General features: G+C 46.2%; 3 protein-coding genes across 3 annotated transcripts; all 3 read right to left on the bottom strand.

The window, feature by feature from the left end:
* Nucleotides 1-217: 217 nt before the first annotated feature.
* Nucleotides 218-2,809, bottom strand: PtA15_12A450 (uncharacterized protein; the record flags this gene model as incomplete). Its single annotated transcript, XM_053162061.1, has 5 exons — nt 218-793; nt 892-1,105; nt 1,177-2,500; nt 2,568-2,693; nt 2,767-2,809. 5 exons carry the CDS (start codon nt 2,807-2,809, stop codon nt 218-220), a joined length of 2,283 nt encoding a protein of 760 aa, XP_053026016.1.
* A 7,449-nt stretch (nt 2,810-10,258) lies between these two features.
* PtA15_12A451 (uncharacterized protein) lies at nt 10,259-11,260 on the bottom strand (the record flags this gene model as incomplete). The annotated part of the gene is made up of 3 exons (XM_053162062.1): nt 10,259-10,363; nt 10,465-10,721; nt 10,807-11,260. 3 exons carry the CDS (start codon nt 11,258-11,260, stop codon nt 10,259-10,261), a joined length of 816 nt encoding a protein of 271 aa, XP_053026017.1.
* A 6,747-nt stretch (nt 11,261-18,007) lies between these two features.
* PtA15_12A452 (uncharacterized protein) lies at nt 18,008-18,927 on the bottom strand (the record flags this gene model as incomplete). Its single annotated transcript, XM_053162063.1, has 4 exons — nt 18,008-18,143; nt 18,259-18,405; nt 18,523-18,631; nt 18,774-18,927. 4 exons carry the CDS (start codon nt 18,925-18,927, stop codon nt 18,008-18,010), a joined length of 546 nt encoding a protein of 181 aa, XP_053026018.1.
* Nucleotides 18,928-21,262: the final 2,335 nt, after the last annotated feature.

Below are 21,262 nucleotides of genomic sequence, written 5' to 3' on the forward strand. Positions count from 1 at the left end.
CAGCTATATGTGTACGTGTTTACATACATATCCCAGACAATCCAATAACTGAGAAAGGAGTGCTGCATAGACAGAACCAAGAGATAAACGAGTTTGTCGATGGTTTGATGGAGTCGACGTTGATCGAGCTGCGACTAGCCAGGTCAATTTGATCGAGCTGCGACTAGCTAGACACCCCGAAAATGATGACCATGCGAAAAAGGGCAAGAGTACGGGACTATCGAAGCTCCTCCAGAGTCATTTTGCCTTGCATTTTGATCGCCCCCAGACTAACTTCGCCGGCATTATTGATATTGGTCTTGGCATTGTCAGCCTGATTTTTGTGGATTGTCATCAGCTTGTCTTTCCGCAAGTCGTCCTTCTTCCTCAAAACTTTCGGGTGATAAGTGTTGTTGATTGGCAATTTACTAGGTTTGGGTTGTTGGGGTTCTTGAGCACTTGGAGCTAGTTCGGCCACGGTTTCTTGGATGAAGTCCGGCGGTGTTGCGAAGTTGGATGACTGGTGTCTGCCTTTGGTCCTCATCGTGATTTTGGGTGTAGGTCGAATCGCATCTTCTTTTTCAACTTTCTTGCCTTTTTCGCGGACGTCCGGTTGGTTATCAAAGGTTTTCATTACTTCACTTAATGGCGCTCGGGTCACTCGTGAGATTCCCATTCCATTATGTATGGTTGACGCTTGCGTGGTTGGTGCGGAGGTAGGATGCGAAACCGATTGATAAGCAAACAGCTCATCCTTCAGGGATTTTATTTCCGAATTCGCGGCCCATAGTTGATTTTCCAGTTTGACGGTATTCTACAGCTCAAATTCAATCGGACAGAAATGGCGCATGGATTTGTTATCAGTAGAAGCTCATATTATCATCGCTTCACGAAAACAGAAAAATACATCACCTCTCTTTCTTCTTTGATTTCTTTTCGCATACGATCCAAAATCTTCACTTTTTGTGCTGGGTTTCGTTGACTGACAAGCTCCGTATTGAGTTTTTCGACCTTCGCGGCTTCTGCGGCATTCAAGTTGGACTGCCTCATGAGCAAGTCGTTGATCATCCGTAACTGCTCATTTTCCCGCTCGACTTCCTCCAGTTGCGTGCTCAGGTTTTGTGCACTTTCGGAAAAATGGTGTATGTCAGAACGTGAAGAATCTGGCTCAGGGGTGAATCGTTAAATTGGACTCACTGTTCTACTTCGCCCTGTAAAGCTGCTTCCGCTTGCTTGGTCAACAGCAGCTCGCCGGTTAACTTGTTGCGCTTTGATTTCTCTTCTCTCAAGTCTTTCTCGAGTTTCTTGAGGCTGGATTGTAATTCGGATTGCTTTTGTTGCCACGCATCGGCAGCGAGTGAGTGATCCTCCTGCGAGCGCTGGAATTGCGCATTCGATTCGACGGCCTGTGACTCTAGTGCTCGAATTGAATTGTTTAACTCGGTGATTTTACAGTCACGCTTTTCCAGATCCGCCTGCAATTTTTCTAGCTCCTTGCACTTGGAGAGACAGCTCCCTGACAAATCCTTGAGCGCATCAGATGAGTCGATTAGGGATTTTTCTAAGGACGAGCAGATCACTCGAGATTCGGACAGTTCAGTTTGGATTTGAAACGTCCTTTGATGGGCAAGTTGACATTCAATATCTTTTTCACGCAGCTGTTGATCCGAAAGTTGTTGACCGTATTTTGACTCTACCCGTAGCTCGGCCAGACTTTGCTTGAGCTCTTCACGTTCAGAATGAAGGTCCATTTCTAGATCCATGAGCTGTTGCATCTGAATGTCGTTTGTTTCTAGCAGACTGTCAAACACTTCGTAGAGCAAATCCTCTCGCGCAGCACCTTCATGAACGAGAGAGACCAGTTCGGCAACTTGAGAGGCTCTATCAGCCAAGACTTTCTTGGCATGTACATCGTCCAGACGCGATAGACATTGTGTGAGTTGAAGGGCTCGCTGGTGGTTATGGCGTTCTTCGAGGACTTTCTGCAGGTAGCCTGTTAGCTCCCGATTGGTTTTCCGAATGGTTGATTGAAGTGAGCGCTCAGAATCTTCAAACGACGCCTGCAATCGTTGGAGATCGCCTTGGAGGTCTTGCTTCTCAGCCAAGTACTGCGAAGCACGATCTTCAACCAACCGGAGTTCTGTTTTGAGACTGGATATCTCTTTCTCCCTCCGTTTCTTGCTTTTATCGTGCTCTGCCTCCAGTTCGATAACTTTTGCATGAAGACCGGCGACCCCATGAAGCTGTTTTTTGATTCGGTCGACTTCAGACCTCAAACTGTTGTTATCGGTTTCTGACTTATTCAGAGCGTTTCTGATTTCCTTGGTAGTCTGTTCGGACTTTTGCAGGGTTTCGGTTAAGTGTGTAATATTTGATTCACGTTCCGACAGTTTGCTTTCCAATCTTAACAGTTCCTTGTGGTGCTTTGATGGTGTCGCCAGAGTAGATAATGCTCGCGGTCGGGGCCTAGAGCCATGGATGTTATCATAATGTTGATCAGGATTGTAGAGACCAAACGTATCTGTGAGATAATGAGGGATGAGCTCTCTTGCCTGATTTGAAACAAAGAAACGCATTTTGGAGCTGACCTGGACCGGGATCGGATTCTTTGTTTCGAGGAGCTTTGAAGATCTCTAATGGACCTTTCCTCCATGGGTCTTGCGAGGGATCATGAAGCGTCGGGTTATAACGACCTGGACTTGGGACTTCAGAGCCTAAAAAACGAAGTTGGATCACTTGTCAATTGGTTTTTGCCCAGGATAATAATATAAAGTGCGGGTTGCTGACCTTTCTGCGGCGGGAAGCGTCGGGATTTCGGAAATAGCGACATGTCAGATGGGTGGGATTGAATTTGTGCACGGCTCGGATTTCCTTCAGTTTTGAGAATTCTAGGGTGATTGGATGCTTTGCTGGATTGTTTCCGGTGGGGATGCGGCGGGTTATCAAACGGATTGAAATAGTGTATGGGTATGAGATAACACGGATGAGGGCTGAAGTGGATGTTGAACCGAAGCCAAGAAAATGTAGGAGGATGATGGATGAAGCACTACTCGCGTTGCGGAAACATTTTGCTGGCCGGACGCGTCCGCGATGCAACACGCGCAGCGTGAGAAATGACGTGAATTCTCACACTCAGGAGCCCCAACCCAACTCCCACCCCATCCTGACTTTAGCATGTCCCCCAATTCGGAGGGCCCTGGTACATACAGCCTGGGCTGGCGCGAAGCGCGACCTCCGAAGGAGGGATTAGGACTAATCTCCCCAAACTGAACTGAGAGATTCCAATCTTGCAAAAAAAATTGCTGGACATTTTGTGCCTTTCCAATTTTGACTGTGTTCCCAAAGGGCCCCCCGCATGCCTTTTGGACCATGAGGCTATAAAAATGATTCCTGGAGTAACAAACCATTAATGGAGCCTAATTTGGAAAACTTGCACATTGTTCATTTTTTCAAAACATTATTAGAGGTCAATGGTTAGTGATAGAGGAAATCTGAGCAGGCCAAATTGTAGAGGTAGTGATGTAGCATAAAGTGCAGTTGTGACCTAACTTATCAAAGTCCCTCCCCATGCGGGAGGTCAGAGTTTGGGGTTTGGGTGGTGGTCCGGGGGGTAACTCATTTGGGTGGAGCTTAAGTTTGGCTGGTGGCGAAGCCACTCCTCCCGCAGGGAGGGACTTAGGACTAAAGCGATGATTTGGGTGGGAGACCACCCACCAAAAAGTGATCAAAATTCACTCTTTGAATTTTGTAGCCTGCAGCTTCAACGCTGCCCCCCCCATTATTGGGACTTAAGGACATAACTACATGATTGATTTTTTAAGCTCTTCACCTGATCAAGATACCATCAAGGGATTTTTTGATTGATTTTTGAAAAAAGTGGCAAGCCTCAAGACCACCCTCTTCTTGGGCGGTGCCTGGCCCCGCAGGTCCGAGCGGAGAAATTTGCTTTTCTCTTTATTCTCCTTAGCTTTTTTGTTTGAGTGAATCTCTTCAAAAACAGAGTCAATAGAAAGACAGATGGGATGCATTCGCATCCATCAATGCTTGGAACTTCATATGTAGCTCACAAAAGGAGCAAGCTACATCCTCTCAAAGTTGAACCAGATTTCTGCCCAATGCTCTCAGGCGAGCACCCCCACATAAGGTCTAAGTCCCTCCCTGCGGTCGGCGGCACTCTGCTCCCCACTCAGCCCCGCAGAGGAGGGACTTTGTTAAGTTAGAGTTGTGACAGACCTTTGGAAAGGCTGGGGGAGGAGCTATAAGAAATCCCAAACCCTCCCAGCCAAACAAATTTTCTGCGCCTGCGTAAAATCTGTGATAATACACAAGTCCCTCCCTGCAGGAGGGGTGGCTTTGCTGCCAGCCACCAGGGGGGGGGCTTGTGTTAAGTGAGACACATTCCTGCTGGAAGTCAAAGTGTTCCCCATGACCCTCCAAACTGGTTTTTGGGGTATTCTGGGATGTGCAACCTGTGAGTGTGTGTATTAACTGACCATCTAAAACACAGCATGCTCATTCAATTCAATTCCACAGGATCCAAGCTCTGGTTATTATGCCTTGGCCAATCCAGCTTGTGCATCCAATTAGCCATTTAACATTAAGCGGATCAAAAGGCACACCACAAAAAAAAATTTACAGCATTTCCCCCAACTGTACAACAAAACTACAGGTACAAAATGTCCTGGACCACTTGGCTCTTTAAGCAATTGGCACCGAGCAAGATCCAAGCAGTGACCTCCACTACTCCACAAGTGGTGTCCTTTTATACCTTTACCCCCCAACCCCAACTGACCACAGCTTCTGCCTCTCTTTATTCCTTTTCCAAACCCATTATGTCTCTCAACATCAAATTAATACTTTCCACTCATTGTCTGTGTACCCATCCAAAAGGGCCACAATTGTTGACATTTCCTTTTGCATTGCTTACAAGAATGTGAAGCTTATTGTGTCCTCCAAATCCGGGAAACTGAGACTGTTTCCCAGGATGGTATGCTATTCTTCACCACTACAGCTTTTCCAAATAACAAACCCAGCCCTACACATTGCTGGAATCAACGTTGTAAACACTGCACTGCACTAAAAAAATCTATCATTTAGCGCAGCGCAGCGGTCACACTGCTACATCCCAGAGGCATGTAGCGGAAGCTGTTGAAAAATCCGCTGCGCTACTCGCTACGCGCAGCAGTTGACCGCTACCCACCCAGGGCAATTAGAAATAGCGCAGCAGAAGCGCAAATCGGCTGCGCTATCCGCTAAATTAGCGGATGGTGGAATTTAATTGCACGTTAAACCTCTTTTAACATGATTTAAACCATTTTCTTTCTTCTTTTTCAAACCGCTGCGCTACTTCTGAAGCGCAGCGGTTCAGCACTATGTGACCGCTTTTTTTAGCGCGCTAAAATTATCTTTTCTTTACTAGGAAAACGGAAAGGGGTTAGCACAGCGGCACAAAAAACCGCTGCGCTAACCGCTTTGCTGCGCTAAAAGCAGCGCAGCTGTTACAACGTTGCCGGAATATCACCAATTCTGGGATACTGAGACCGTGTCCCGGGCCCTGCCTATTTCCCAGAAAAGGACCATCACCAATTCCGGGAAACTGAGACTGTGTCCCGGAATAGGAATGCCAATGAGTGCGTTTGTCAATTCCAGGATACTGAATTGTGTTGGGGCATACTATGTTTCCCCAGGCCTTGCCAACTTCTCTGAATAGGAAGTTTGCCATTTCTGGGAAACTGATACTGTGTCCCGCGGAAGGTGTATGTACTCCCCAACAGGACCTCTGTGTGCAACAACTTCTTATTGGCTATTGGATCCCCTCTATAAAATTTTGCTTCAGCGGCCAAGCCAAAAAGCATCAATTTTCCCTGTGGATGGAGATGTGCTTGACCAGGCTCTTTGCCGTGTTTTGGAGTTGAAGGCTTGACATCAAGTTTTCTTGACTTCTTGCAGTAATGAAATGCAAACAATTAAAAAAATAGTTTCCAAATTAATATCTCATAAATGGTTGCAGGGTGGCACAGCCGCCCTTAAACCCTAGTCCTCATTATGAGGACAGGGATCTGAAGCCAAGGTGGTCAGCTACTGGAGGACTTCCTGCCAATCTGGAAACCCAGAATTTCCCAGATTTTGCAGGGAAATCTAGGCATAGAATTAAGAATCAGTGATTATATCACCTATAGTTATATTGGTGCCAAACAGGGCCTTAATCCACTCTTGGGTAGGAGGGAGGTACTAGGAAATTCAGTGTTAGATAGCAGATTAGGTGTTTTGATAACAATGGAACACAGATCCATTCTCCTTTTGAAGTTACTTTCAAGGAAAATGGTGCAGTGATTAAGGAAAAAATGAGATTTCCTGATTTCAGTTTTTTTTTTTCTTTTTTCATATTAGGGGGGTTCACGATTGAAATTTGGAAAACTTTAGGACCCATTTTAACCTGTTTATGAACATATTTTTAAAAAGTTGATAAATTGCACTGATTGATCAGTCACACCTTTTTCTGGACATCTTGCCAAAATTGGAAAATTATGTTCATCCAAGTTTATTAAAGACAGAGAAACACGGAAAGAAAGATCAAGGGTTCCACCTACAAATCAACAAAATTAAAAAAAAAAAAAATGCAAGGGTTCCCCCTTCCAAAAAAAAGCAAATCACAAAAAAAGTGTTCTTAACAAAACATCTAAACACCACAAACTAGACCCACTATCCATCCCTGTCTAGCAGGGTTTAAAATAGTGGGTGGATGGCCCCCAGCGCGCCGCATTGAAGGCATTATGCAAAGGGGGGCCAACAAGTTTAGCCCCTCAAACTGCGCAAGTGCAACAGCGGAGGGGTGAGGGCGAACCGCACGCTGGAATTACAGCGGCAGAGGACGCCCTGGGGGACACAAAGACACAACCCAGAGTCCTCTTTTATAGACAATCAGGAATTGCCCTCAGCAAAATCGACGCCACATTCAGCAAGCCATGACTACCACGCCACCGCCACGCCCCTGCATGTAACGCTGACCTCTGCAGCGGTGCCTGGACCGGCAAGGCGTTGTCAACAAGAACAGTATACACTCCGACTCGGACAATCTGCTTGTCCAGTAGGGCAACATCCAGGTTGAGATGAGCGGCAATTGGTACGTCTCCCGTTCTCCCTGCCCCCCGCGCATGACTGATTGAGTGTTTTGGGATAGGTTGATTTGAGGCGTCGGACTCCGACCTCCCGTTTGCGTTCTACCGGGCCTACCATCGCCAGCTGGCGACCTACCTGCGTCCGCAGGCGCGGCCGGTGGTGCACCCGTCAACGCTGATCTCGATGCCGGGCTTCCTGCTGGTCTCGGCGTCCTTCCTGGACAAGTGCGACTTTCTGGTGCACCGCAGCCTGCGCTCGGTCACCACGCTGGGCCCAACGACAAGCAGCTTCAATGCGGGCGAGTCGGCCAACCTGGCGATGGGCGCCAAGCCCAAGGTGCTCAAGATCGCCCACCGTTGGCTGGTCTCCACCGCCATCGACATTGTCGGCGGCTCGCCCAGGCCTCCCTCCTCCCCCCAGGAGCAGCAGGAGGAGGAGGAGGGAGAACTGGACGACAGCGCCAGTTCTTCAGTGGCCTGCTCAGCCTCTGGATCCGCGCCATAACCAAACGCACCTCCATGTGGAACACCCGCTCTGTCTTCCTCCTCCTTGACTTCCTCGACGGCCTCTTCTACACCGTCCTCTACACCGCCCCCGCCCCCCCGCTCCTCCTCAACAACCTCCCCAGCCCCCCCGTCCTCGTCTGACCCTCCCTCGCCCTCTTCGACCTCCCCTTCATCCTTGACGTCCTCCGCAGGATCCTCCTCACCGCCGACAACACCGTCTGCGTCATGCGCACCATTGCCTTCATTTACTCCCAGTTTGAGGCGTGCGTCTCCCCCTTCTCTCTCTCTTTCTTGTAACTGACAAGGGGGTTTCTTGGGATAGGTTGACGACGCAGCCGGAGACGCTGAAAGCGCTATGTCTCAACCTGCTGCTTGACCCGCTCGTCTTCCAGCACCTCTTCCTGCACTGGAACTCGGGCGTCTGCGGCTACTACATGTGGCTGCTTGTCTGGCGCCTCAGCCGGCTCAACGCCGCCGCCGCCAGGCCCAGGACCCCCAAGGCTAGGGATGTCGTCAAGATCATCCTTGCCTTCAATGCCTGTCTCGACGCTATCCGCAAACGCCACGATCAGCTCTCGCCCATCTCCGAGTTCTTGGGCTCTCAGGAAGAAGAAGACCGGCGTTGTCGGCGTGCGTCTTTCCCCCATATTGTTCTTTCCATCAAAGTGAGGGAATGTTATAGATGTAACTAGAAATATCTTCTTAGTTTCTTGAAATATTTCAGTATCTTGATAGCCAAATTTCCTCAACCTGGACCTTTCAAGTTGAGCGTGATTTCTTGGATCACAAACCTGCACCAAAATGTCAGTAGTCGTACTAACACCGCGACTGGTATAACAACATCAATGCTTGTGTAGGCTAGCCCCAAATGTAGCTCTTATAGTCAGACTCAAAGCATGCCTTGTCCCAACACTTCCATTGGCAAATGGTCCGTTATACTCTCACTGATACTACTGATAACCAGGACAAGATCTAGCTTCTGCCAAACCCCAAGTATCCAACCTGAACACATACAGGAGATCTGCAATTGCAAATTTCCCCAGCTCAATCAAGGTATCTGCTTGTCCTCAAGGAGGGGGTTTTACGACTCGGTGTCAGTTCCCTGTTTCAAAGCCCCCACAAGTAAAAATATCATAACATACCACAGAGACCCTGATACTGGCTTTCATGGGCTTCCTTCTCCCCTCCCTGGCACCTCCAAACATCAACCAAGGGGGGGGGGGGAGGACTCAACAAATACAACACATGGAGAGGACACATGGAGTGTATTTGGTAAACGTTTTTCATTGAAGATGCAGACCTACAAGTCCCATTTTTTTTGTTTTTAGCTATTATTGTGTATATGATGGCTGAAAACAAAAAATAGGACATGTAGGTCTCCATCTTCAATAATAAACATTTACCAGAGACACTCCATGTCTTGTATTTGTTTCAGCATTGGGAGGAGGAAGGGTACTCATTGTTGGGGCCGCTGCATAGGTTCCTGGCCGCCACACCAAACTTACTAAGCATCCCTGTGCCCTCCCCAGCATTTTCCCAACCTGCCCAAGTACCCATTGATTCTATTTGCCTTTGCTGTTTTTGGAAACAAATTCCCAATGCTGATCAGTGCTGTCCCGTCTATGGTGAACCTTGTGTATTGATCTAAATAACAATTAAAGAAATGTACATTTTAGCCAATGTTTCCCCCCCCCCTCCTTAAAAGGTTGGGCAATGGATGCAGTATCATTCAGATGGGTCTGCTTCCTGTAATCTGCAAAATCAGAATATCATATCATCCTCTGTGGGTCACACAATCTATGTAGGCTCAAGCTGATCCAATTATGAGATCTGTGGGGTTCTTGGTCTTGTTTTATACATAAAATTATTCAAGTGGTTGAGTGTGTTGTACAATTTAACACTAGGGGTGTTCAAAGTTGACTGCATAAAATCATAACACCATAAATTCATAAAATTTTAATCTGAAAAAAATGTGTAACACCCAATAGGGGGGTTCACAATTGAAATTTACAAAACTTTAGGACACATTTTAAGGTGCTTATGAACATTTTTTTGAAAAATTGATAAATTGCACTGATTCATCAGTAGCACCTGCTGCTGTGCATTTTCCCAAAATTTTAAAATTTTGTTCATAAAGGCCTTAAATTTGGCTCCAAAGTTTAGTAAAATTCAATTGTGAACCCCCCTAATCACTCAAAAAAGAGCAACAATTCTAAAATGGTACATAAAAATTGATCACTCAAAAGTGTTATGATTTTATGATTTTATGATTTGAAAAAAATACGATTTCAACTTTGAACACCCTTACTGTAAATATTTTCAAAGCCAGTCTTTTTTGCCCAACAGAAACATTAACCTGGGTGATTACATATGTATCACCTCAAGAAATGTGTACATTCAGCATTCAAAAACATGGTTGCATAAAATACCACCGCTGAGTAAAAAAACCATTGCTGCTGAGTGAAAAAGCTACTGTTGCTGACTAAAAAAAGTGGGGCTGGGCATGTGGGCTCTGCAGCGGCGCAGCCGCCTTGGCCTCTAGTAAAGGCCTTAAATTGGCCTCCAAAGTTTTGTAAAATTCAATTGTGAACCCCCCTATTGCCCCCCCCCCCCCCCTCATGTTCCAGGTTGTTATCCTAGCAGTTCAAGTCGCGCTATGAAGTTGGCGAGTTTCCGTTATGATGAATCAAGCTGACGTGGTATGAACCTCTCACTTCATTGAAACACATCACCTCCCAATTTTCAAGCCCTTGGTTGATCTATTCAACACCAATAATAACGAGAATCGATAACAGATCAGATGATTGCCTGATGTTGGTGAGCTGGTGGATGAGGAAAAGAGGTCGAGTCACTCGCTCACCAAATCATCAAGCATAATGATGCCCTCAACAATTTCATGTTGCTTGAGTAAAAACTGTCTTCGGACTCCATTCAAAAGACCGCAGCTCAAGCGTGGTGTTATCCAAGGATAAATCAAGCCGTTTTCGTCCTTGGAGAAGGCTGGCTGGCGTTTTCTTCTTACTGCTACGTTCGAAATCGTTGTTTCGGTAATTTGTCTGGATTCGTTGTACATCAACACATCAAATATGTCTCCTTCTTTTGGTTCATATGTAGCTCCTTCAGAAGATGAATCACTCAGCGAGGGCTTCATTTCAACTGCTAGATTAATTGAAGGAGAAACAACCAATGTGACTTTACAAACCATGTCTCAGTCTTGTGTGATCATAATGAGTTCGATGTGTAGTTTTTGTGAGTAAAAACGGATCGCCTTGGTAAGTTGTTGGGCGATCATCAATAGAAACCAATAGCTTCATTTGAGAGACCGATGGCATGTCAGAAGTCACCAAAGAAACCGCATGGGATGGACCGACGGTCAGTCGAACTCTCAGCGAATGGGCAGCAGTAGAACCTGCCCTATGCGACCGGATTGTAGAATCGAGAGCGTTCATAATCGAATCTGAACCGATCGCAGATTCCTTTGCGCACCAGGACTCTGGTATCGCACTAGCCATTGCTTGATGTCCGATCGAAAGCCGAGCAAGGTGAAGATCTAGGGTCGGCATCCCGTGTGATATTGCGTCCGGGCCACCATCTTCGAGCACCTGGGCTGGTAGGACGAAACTAGTCAGCAGTCGGAACTCATTGTTCTCATTCATCCTTGATCGATTGTGGTGGGCGGAAGTGAGTTTGGGTGCCCATTCGTTCGGTTCAAGTCAGCCGCAAGTGAGTGGATAGGGGGCAATCCTCGGGGGGCCACTTGCACATACAAGGAGGTGACCGAACGGCCGTTTCGTGAAACTGCAGTTCTTCATTTTTCAGCTTTTTTCTGTTCCTTCCATGCTTATAACACAGGGTGCGCTGTGCTACATACCGGTCCTGAATCTTGCGTAAACGATGAAAGTTATCCATGGCTTCCTTTCCCAGACTGGCAGACCTGGATTGCCCAAAGTCAATTATACAGTCTAATTGCATTTCTGAGAAAGGTCTCAGCCCCAACCAAAAAATGTATACTAGAAATATCCAAGTTTATTAACAACAGAGAAACACAGAAAGAAGATCAATGGTTCCCCCTACAAATTAACCAAATTACCATAAAAAATGCAAGGGTTCCCCCTTTCAAAAAACAAGCTTTCTTAACACAAAATCCAAACACCACAAACTGGAACCACTGCCCATCCCTGTCTAGCAGGGTTTAAAATAGTGGGTGGATGGACCCCAGCACCCACAGTAAAGGCATTCTGCAAAGGGGGGCCACCAAGTAGAGCCCCTCAAACTGAGCAAGTGCAACAACGGGGGGGTTGAGGACAAACCACACGCTGGAAGTACAGCGGCAGAGGACACCCTGTTTTTATAGTTGATTTGGCACCACCTGTCACAGCCCTCAAGATCCACCAGCGCACTCAATTGGTGCATTCATCATGCCTTGACAACCACACCACCACCAAACCCCTCCCATACTCCTGACCTGCACAGAAAGCGTTGACTGGCTAGGTGTTGCCAACAAGACCCCACCTCTACTCACCAAGCTAATTTGCACGCCTCATTGAGATTGTGGTTACACTTCCCATCCAACCACCCCTTTGCCAAGAAAACCACTAGGCATAACCTGCTAAGTAACGGTGGCCAAGACCGTGCCCCCTCAAATCGACCCTCATTTCTTCAAAATTAGCTGACCCTTCATCCCTTTTCCCCCCATTCTCCTTGCCTGCCATCCCACTGCTGATCAACCCAAAAATTGAACAGAATGAACCCAAAAAGTCCAATTTGTTTGCCCTAACCTGGTATGTCTTCCCCCTCATGCCCGCCCTCTGCTGACAATTAGACGGCCTGATGATCTTTTATGGTTTATAGGGAAAACAAGTTTTTTATCTTTTTCACTCATCCCACTGAAATTTTTCCAGTCACCTCTTTATTTGTGCCCACTCAATTTTACTCCTTCCGGCCAGGTATTGTGAAGCTTTAGGGGCTACCACAAAATTTGCCGCAAAGCCTTTTCCTTTATACCCTGCTTCCCTGCTTGAGCAGTTCAAAACTCATTTGGGTCGGCCCCTCTGGCTGATAGTGTTTCCTCATGGATTACTCAAAAGATGCCACAACCTACACTGGATAATGTGTGGTAAAGTCTGGAGGGAAGCATCCACAAATTTGTTGCGGGCAACAACAATGAAGCAATATATCAAGCGGCATCCACTTTGGCCAGCTCTGACGCACAGAAAAACAAAGTTCCTGGCCCTTTTTCCTATTATAGCATGATTTTGCTTGGAAGTGTTTCTGGATTGGTGTCCTGCGTGACTGTCCAATCATCAAGAGATTTGGACCAGATTAATATGCAGACCACTGGTGGCGTGGCTGGCCTGTTCCACCACACCAACAACCTCCGGGGAAGTTTAATTGCCATCACATTACAGCAAAGACCCATGGCAAGCTGTTGAAATTACTCAGGTGAAAAGAATTCTGTGTTGTGGGATTTGAACCCACAACCATCTACATTCATGAGAGCTGCTCTTATACCACTGACACCGCATGCAAACAGGTGACAATTGATAAGCGAGAGCAGGGTCTGAGAACAGCAGGCACAGTATGGGTCGGTGTTCGATGATCGTGGAAGGATGATATTTCATGTCAGACTGGAAAGAAAAAGAAAAACAAGAAAGGAGAGGAGAAAAGAAGGAGAGAAAAGAGAGATACCTACCTGAGAACAGCAGGCACAGTATGGGTCGGTGTTCGATGATCGTGGAAGGATGAGAGAGGAGTCCTTCCACGCCTGCTGCCTCAGGTAGCCTACATACAACATGTAACATGAGAGTGAAATGTGTGAAAGAGAAAGTGACATGTGAGAAGCAGAAAGAAGAAAACAAAACCTGAGTATAATACTCAACAACAATCTGAAATAATTGTCATCATGGGGATTGTCGCGGGGGGTCAATTCCAAATTGGTGACACGCGCGCAACATGCCAAAATAAAATTGTCTTGCAGGAATATGACTCATGAGGGGACAACTGGGCTGACCCTGCAGGTCTCATTTGCCCTATGCCAGCTGTTGCTGTGCCGGTGCCAGCTGACAATCTGCTTGTGTCATGTTGATTGAGCTGTTGCGCGGGTGTCACCAACTCGCAATTGGGCCGGCGCGCAACTCCCCATGATGACAATTGCTCAAAATCATCACCTGTTTGCATCTGGTGTGAGCTAAACACACAATTGGTCTTACTGGTGATATTTGGATATTAGATCATATAGCTTGGCCACTCAAATGGGGCTTGAAGCATATATTCCAACAATGAGTAATTTCAACACCTTATAAGTACGGATGCTCTCAGTGAATTGAATTAAAGTTGGCCAAACCCTGTGAATACTTGATATTCATGCTTCCATATGCATATGCAATATTTAATTTCATAATTTGTATGCATTAATCATTATCTGTGATGCATGCCAAACATACATGATTTGCATATGCCATATTCATAGTTTGCTCATGGTGCATGAAGCAAGGGGGTGTGTTGGAATATATGCTTCAAGCCACATTTGAGTGGCCAAGCTATATGATCTCATATCCAAATATCACCAGTAAGACCAACTGTGTGTTTAGCTCAGTGGTATAAGACACTGCAGGCATCTCACTGTTTCTCTGCGCTGCAGCGACATCACGACGCTGCATATCAGAATATGCAGCAACATTTGGCCGTCTGATTTGAATTTGGACAGCCGGCCACCGCAGTACATAACAATCTCTCAATGACCGGTCCTTGTGCCGGCCATCAAGAGGATTACACACTCCTCTTGGTGACCAGCTCATGGACCAGTCATTTGGAGGAGTCCACACTCCTCTTGATGCCAGCACACACCAGCATCAAGAGGAGTACAGACACCTCTTGATGGCCGGCAGAAAAACCGTTAACACGGAAGAGTACGCACTCTTCTCAATGGCTGGAACAAGGCCCGGTCATTGGGAGGAGTACACACACACTTCCCTCGATGGAGGGCACAGACCGGGCATCAAGGTGCATGTACTCCTCTTGACGCTGGCCTGTGTTGGCATTGAGAGGAGTATGGATTGCTCCTCCCAATGACCGGTCCTTGTGCTGGTCATTGAGAGGAGTGTGGACTCCTCCTCCTGATGACCATTTGTTATGCTGGTCATTGAGAGGAGTGTGGACAACTCTCAATGGCCGGCACAAGGACTCCTCCTGATGGCCGGTCCTTGGGCCAGCCATTGAGAGGATTGCTGTAAGGACTTGGGATAAGTCCTTCACTGAGACGTCTCAACGGGGCACAGGGACGGGCACAAGGCCAGCGAGTTCTAGCTCCAACGGTTGGGGGGATGGATTACTAGCGTTGACAGAGAGGTTGTCCGATGATTCTCTTGTTAGTTTCTATCTACAACTGAATGAATGGAGAAAAGGAAGACTCTTACCTAGCATTGACAGAGAGGTTGTCCGATGATTCTCTGCTGAGCTAGGTAAGGGAAGGAGAGACTACGTGTAGGGCGGAGGATGAAACCGCGACAGGGTTTGTGATACCTTTGTGAAGTCTGTGCAGAGCGCGGGCTTCACAATTGTGTACTCCTCTCAGTGACCGGTTGTTGTGCCGGCCATTGTGAGGTGTGGTGTGTGCACATACCCCGGTGGCCGGCTGATGGACAGCTGGCCGAGTGTTGTTGCAATACTTGCTGTGCGGGGTTCAAATCCCCACTGAATTGTCAGATGTTGCTGTGGTCTGCAGCGACATCAAGATGCCCACAGTGAGAGCAGCTCTCATGAATGTAGAAGGTTGTGGGTTCAAATCCCACAGCACAATTTGTTTCAGCTGAGTAATTTGAACACAAGCCTTGCCTTTGAACCAATATGAGGGTTCAAGCCTCTCCCTGGTTGATCATTTCCCCTTCTGTGGCCAGACAAGTAGCATGCCACCCCTACAAGCACACTGGCCCATCTGCAGGCTTGCCTGCCAATCTGTTTTCCTCCAGAAAGGCAGTGACAGGTGAGAATACTGCAACAATAAGCTCTGACGCCTGGGCCCAATCCAAACAGGAGTCTATCACCCTCAGTCAGACCTGCAATCACCAGAAACTCTCCCAGTCACCAGACCATAGCACATCAAATCAAATCAATTTGAGTATTTGTATCCGAATTCAATTCAAGTCAAATAATGCCTGGGCAAATTTAAGCTTGAATATTCAAAAAAATTTGAATAATGCCTCAAAGGGGCGCATAGAGGGCCAATGCAAGCTTCTCTGGGTCCCAAAGGCCCCAGATGAGTTTGCACAGGCCCTCTACCAACCCCTTTGGTGCAACACAAAAAAAATCTGCCTCTGGCACTTTGAAAAGTGCGTCCGCCACTACAAAAAGTGCGTCTGCCACTATGAAAATTGTGTCCGCCACTAATTTGAAAAGTGTGTCTGCCACTATGAAAAGTGCGTCCACCACTATGAAAAGTGAGTCATCCACTATCAAAAGTGCGTCTGGCACTATGAAAAGTGTGTCCGTGCAAGAGTTTGCTTGGAGCTCTTCACCGGGCCGTTGAGTGGAGGCTCAAAAGGGGACGGAGCTTGAGGCTTGGGCGGTTCTAGTTCCAACGGGTACTGTATTCCAGGGAGCTAGCACAGTAGAGAGATGAAAGGGGTTCTGGATCTCTCTGGAGTAAGTACAACTAGAAGGGAAACATGAAGAGGAAGAGAGATGAGAAGGAGAAGACTTACCTAGCAGAGTAGAGAGATGAAAGGTGTCCGGGATCTCTACTGGCTAGGAAGGGGCAAGGGGGAACACAGAATAAGTACTGATGGTTGTGACAGGACTTGTGAAAGGTATTGTAAGACCCCAAAGGAGGGGGCTTACAGTCCGGCACTATCAAAAGTGCGTCCGGCACTCTGAATAGTGAGTCCGCCACTATGAAAAGTGCGTCCGCCACTATGAAAAGTGCATCCGGCACTATCAAAAATGCTTCCGGCACTCTGAATAGTGCGTCCGCCATTATGAGATATGCTTCCGGCAATTTATAAGCGCCTTTGGCACCATGATATTTTTGATGGATGACCCCCTCAAAATTATATGTCCCAGAAATGGGCCAAAATAAGTCAAAAACACAAAAAATTTATTTTTTTGGTGTTTTTAATGTATTTTGGAAGTGTTTCCGTTGAATATCTTCAAATACTCAAATATTCAACAAATCAGTATTCCAGGGGCCCAAAAAACGTGTTGAATACCACCGTGCTATGCCCTGCCAGTCACAGTCAGCTATTCTCAGCAACCACAATGAAAAAAAGTTGTTGCCCTTCCAGGATCCCCATAATCCCAACAAAAAATTTGGTCCTCTCTCTCTTTTAATCCATCTCTGTCCCCCAAACATGTATTGGTGACACTCTGTTTTGTATCTTTGGTCCTTGCCTCAATCTTATCTCTTTAGCCTCACTGGAAACTATCTTTTTTGATTGATTGAGTGATAGGTCTTTCAAGATCAAAATGTAATGAAAAGAAGAATGCTTGTTCCTTTTTTATTTGACATGTATTGTAAAACTTTAAAACAGGAATAATGATAATTTATTATTTAACAGAAATTAGATCAATTTTCATGTATTTTACAGGTTCCTATCAATTGTTTTTGACCAGGGGTAACCAAAATAATTCTGATAGAACAGTCATAAAGATTTGGGGTAGGGCACTGTACATGCATGCACATACAAGTCAATCTAGCTGAGTGGGCCAGACTCAAAAGAGGGCTGGTTCACTACAAGAAAAAGTCAAGCAAGTGCCACCAGTTGACATGTGAGAGCTCTAAGGAATCTGGTGATAGAACTTCAGCCTTTGTCATAGTTTGCCGTTGACCAAGCTTCAATGCACAGTCACTGTGCCAAAAAAAAAACTGATGTCTGCTTGAGTGGAGCTAGAATGGAAGTTACACAGGAGAATGCCTCATGTCAACTGCTGTCACTTGCCTGACTTTTTCATGCAGTGGTTGGCACAAGGTTTGAGCTGATGCTGGGTGGTTGGCACAAGGTTTGAGCTGATGCTGGTTTGATTGAGATGTATGAGGGTCAGGATGATCAGGTTTAGTGGGTTTGTGTGAAGGGAATGAAAGTCACTCCCTTTTTGTATTTTTGTCCCCTCAGAGTCATGGGATTTATTTGGTGAAATTTAATTTATCTCAAATGAAATTGATAGTTTGTTTTCACCATCTCAAAGAAATAAGATCCCTGTACAGTTACCAGATATGTGTTCATGGCTCTGATTTTCTGAATTCATTACAGCGGGATGGCAGCGGAATGGCCCAGGATGACAGAGCAACAAGAGAAATGCTGTGAATGATTGGTTCATGCAGTCAATTAGGAAATAAGGTTGGCCTTGGAGGTGAAAAGCTTACAGCGGCGAAGCCGCCTTGGCCTCTAGGATTACAAGTCCCATCGGGTTTAACTAGGCTTGTGGTTAGAATTTAAGACTTCGTCTGATTTTTGGAAGTCATCCCGATAGGACTTGATTCTAAGGTCTGATAAGTCAGTTGAAGTCCCGGGAACGACACCATAGGGGGACGCGATACCAAAGTTACTAAATCATCGTAACAAACCGTCAATCAAGCCGGAAAGTTCAGAGAGTAAGTTACATGATTTTCGGGTAGTGCGACCACGCCGAGCAGATAAGAATTTAGCGAAGAAAAACGAACCCTGCATTGGCCATGCGTCTCATTGAAGGGCGCTCTAGTGATGCTTTGAAGAATGCTTTGTCGGCAGCGTCGAACACAACAGCCATGTTATGAGCTTCAATTTTTTTCAGCTCATCGGGGTCGCGGGAGAAATACTGCGCCAGATGTCTGGATTCAAAAAAAGCAACCCGCCAAGGGGTGCATAACGGAAAGCTTCGATCAGCAAATGTCGGAACAAATCGGGTAGTGTTTTAATGCTAGTGAGATGGCATCAACCATACATACCGAGTAAGAAGCGACTGCTCATTTTCCGGTGACGAGGGGACATAAGCGTGATACAAGGCTAGTGTGACGATTCCCGCTCCAGTAGCGAGGAACAGTGAATTACCAAATCCTACAAATCAGTGGAACAAATCACATGTCAATATGGTTCGGGTAAAATGACTGGCTTAGTCAGGAGAATTAGGAGTAAGTGAAATCTTGAAAAAGAATGGAAAAGTAAGACATCAGATACTTGACTCGATTAATTGACGTACCTTCATGCGTTTCGTACTCCGGTCCATAATGTGCGTGATTACCGGCATGAGTGGAGCCGCTGCGATGGCATGGTGCGGTTATGTGGGAGGTCCTTCTAGCAGCTGCTCGTTGATGCTTGATGAGAGCCGAGACACGAGAGATTGATTTAGACATCTTCACTAGGCCGAACGGATGTAGGACAGCAAGAAGTGTCGTCGGAGTCGAACTTGATTAGTCCCTCGAGACTTCGGGCCCTCGGGGGGTAAGCTGAACTCCCGAAGCGAGCCTCCATCTACGTACCTCACCACATTGGCACAGCAAGAATGCCACTTTGATTCCTTTTTCATTGAGTTATGCTCACAGCTGGTGAACAAGTGTGGTCTTTTAGGGCAGATAGCATCATCTGAGAGAAATATACACAAAAAACAGCCACCAATTGTGCACACAAGCCGCAAGGTGACGGTCAAGTTGAGCACTGCTTGTAAATCCAGCTGTTTGGAGATTTTTGTGGAATTTCTGTGGGTGGTATGATTTTTTTCAAGCACCTAAAATTATGTAGGTTGGATAGGAAAAATCATACCTACAACCTAAGCTATTTTATTGCAAAAAGAATGTCAAGGGGGCAAGGAATTATAAAGCTTCAAAAATTCCACCCAGCCAAACTCAGATTCTTGGCACACCAAGAAGGGGCAATAGCGTGCAAGTCCCTCCTGCCCAGGGCTTTTGGAAGCTTGCTTTGCAAGAAACACACCCGCAGCAGAGGGACTTTGTTAAGTTTGCGTTGGAGTGCAAACTTAACACTGTGGGAGGGACTTGTACCTAATGTCCAACATTTGGCTTGAGGCTGCCCATCCAAACATCTATAAGGGCCTGTTCAGACGCGCGGGGGCCTGAATCTCAGATTCGCGGGATCTGAATCTGCCCATGTCAGCTGAAGGCACCCTGGCTGCCAAACATGTCAAGGGATTTGGACCCTTGACATGAGATCTAGAACACAGATCCTCATTGACTGTTTGGCTGCCTGTGAGGACTTGGCTATTACTCAGTTTGCTATGTGAGGCTATGAAACTATCCAAGAGGATAGTTTGCCAATGCTTGAGTAATAACTAAGAATATAGCTTTATGGGATTGCAATAGAAGATAGATTCACAATGATAATGTCAAGTTTTACCAAGTGTTTGAGATTTCTCGGATACACAATGATGATGGTAATGGATGAGATGAAAAAGAATATATCAATGGGGAAAAGAAGAGAAAGGAAAAAGAGGAAAACACACAATCCACAGAAAGACAACAATGAAAATTCAAACAGAGCCGACAAAAGATCGTGAAAGAGATATGTCATGATCACTTGGATAATCTTAATTAATCCACAATTAGGATTAGTAATCCAAAGCGCATGACAGAAGATTTGCCAACTGACAATCAGCCGGATAAATAAGCATCTGCCACCCAGTAACAAAGAACAAGAAGTTACACTGCCCCACTACCTCAATGGCTGATGATTAATGGTTCAACCGGTCGTCAAGGAGAGTACATACATATAAAACAAACCCTTTTGATGACCCAAGCATACACATCTTCTCAACCACTGGTTTGAGGTCACCCAGATCAATGAACAGTTGGACTGGTCATTGAGGCACCCTCTGAACAACCAGTCTGACTGGTAATTGGGTGTATTATCCTCATTGACAGATCATCCAGAGGAGCATACATGCACTCAATGACTGGTCAATTAGGTCATTGAGAGGTATACATCCTCCTGATTATGACTTGTTTGACCAGTCATCCAGGGGAGCATACATCCTCTCAATGACAAGTCCAACCAGTCACCAAGAGGAGTAAAATCTTGATGACTGGTTTGACTGGACATCCGGAGGAGTATCTTTGGGACAACAAGAGGGTGTATGCTCCTCTAGATGACCAGTCAAACCAGTCATCCTCATGAGGAGCATACACCCAATGACCGGTTGGACCAGTTGTTCAATCCTCATGAGGAGCATACACCCAATGACTGGTTGGACCAGTTTTTCAGAGGGTGCCTTGATGAACAGTTCAACTTGTCATTGAGGAGGTGTGTCTTGTGGTGGAATCCTTGGAGGGGTTGTTGTATTTTTGCATATGGAGGTGGTGAGGCAGGTGAGATCCTGAATCTGGTGTGAAATTCACCAAAATGGGCAAATCTCAGCTTGGTGGAGTGCAAGATCCTGGATCTCAGATAATTCTGAGATTTTTTGCCAGCCAAACACGTCTTTGGGATCTGGGATGAATCTCAGACCTTGAGATTCTGGATCTTGCAAGAATCTCAGTTTTGCGGGGGCTTGCAAGATGCACTCAAGATTCACCCGCGCCTCTGAACAGCCCCTAAAAATTCCTTCTAACCCCCATATCACCGTATACCCATTGGATTTCTTCACAGCCTCTGGCACCATTAGAATCAGCTTTTCTTTCTACATATTTTCATGTGTTTGAAACAACGCATACCCCCATCCCTTGAAAAAGAATTGTT

This window comes from Puccinia triticina, chromosome 12A, assembly GCF_026914185.1.
Source record: "Puccinia triticina chromosome 12A, complete sequence".
In the NCBI taxonomy this organism is placed as follows: Eukaryota; Fungi; Basidiomycota; class Pucciniomycetes; order Pucciniales; family Pucciniaceae; genus Puccinia; species Puccinia triticina.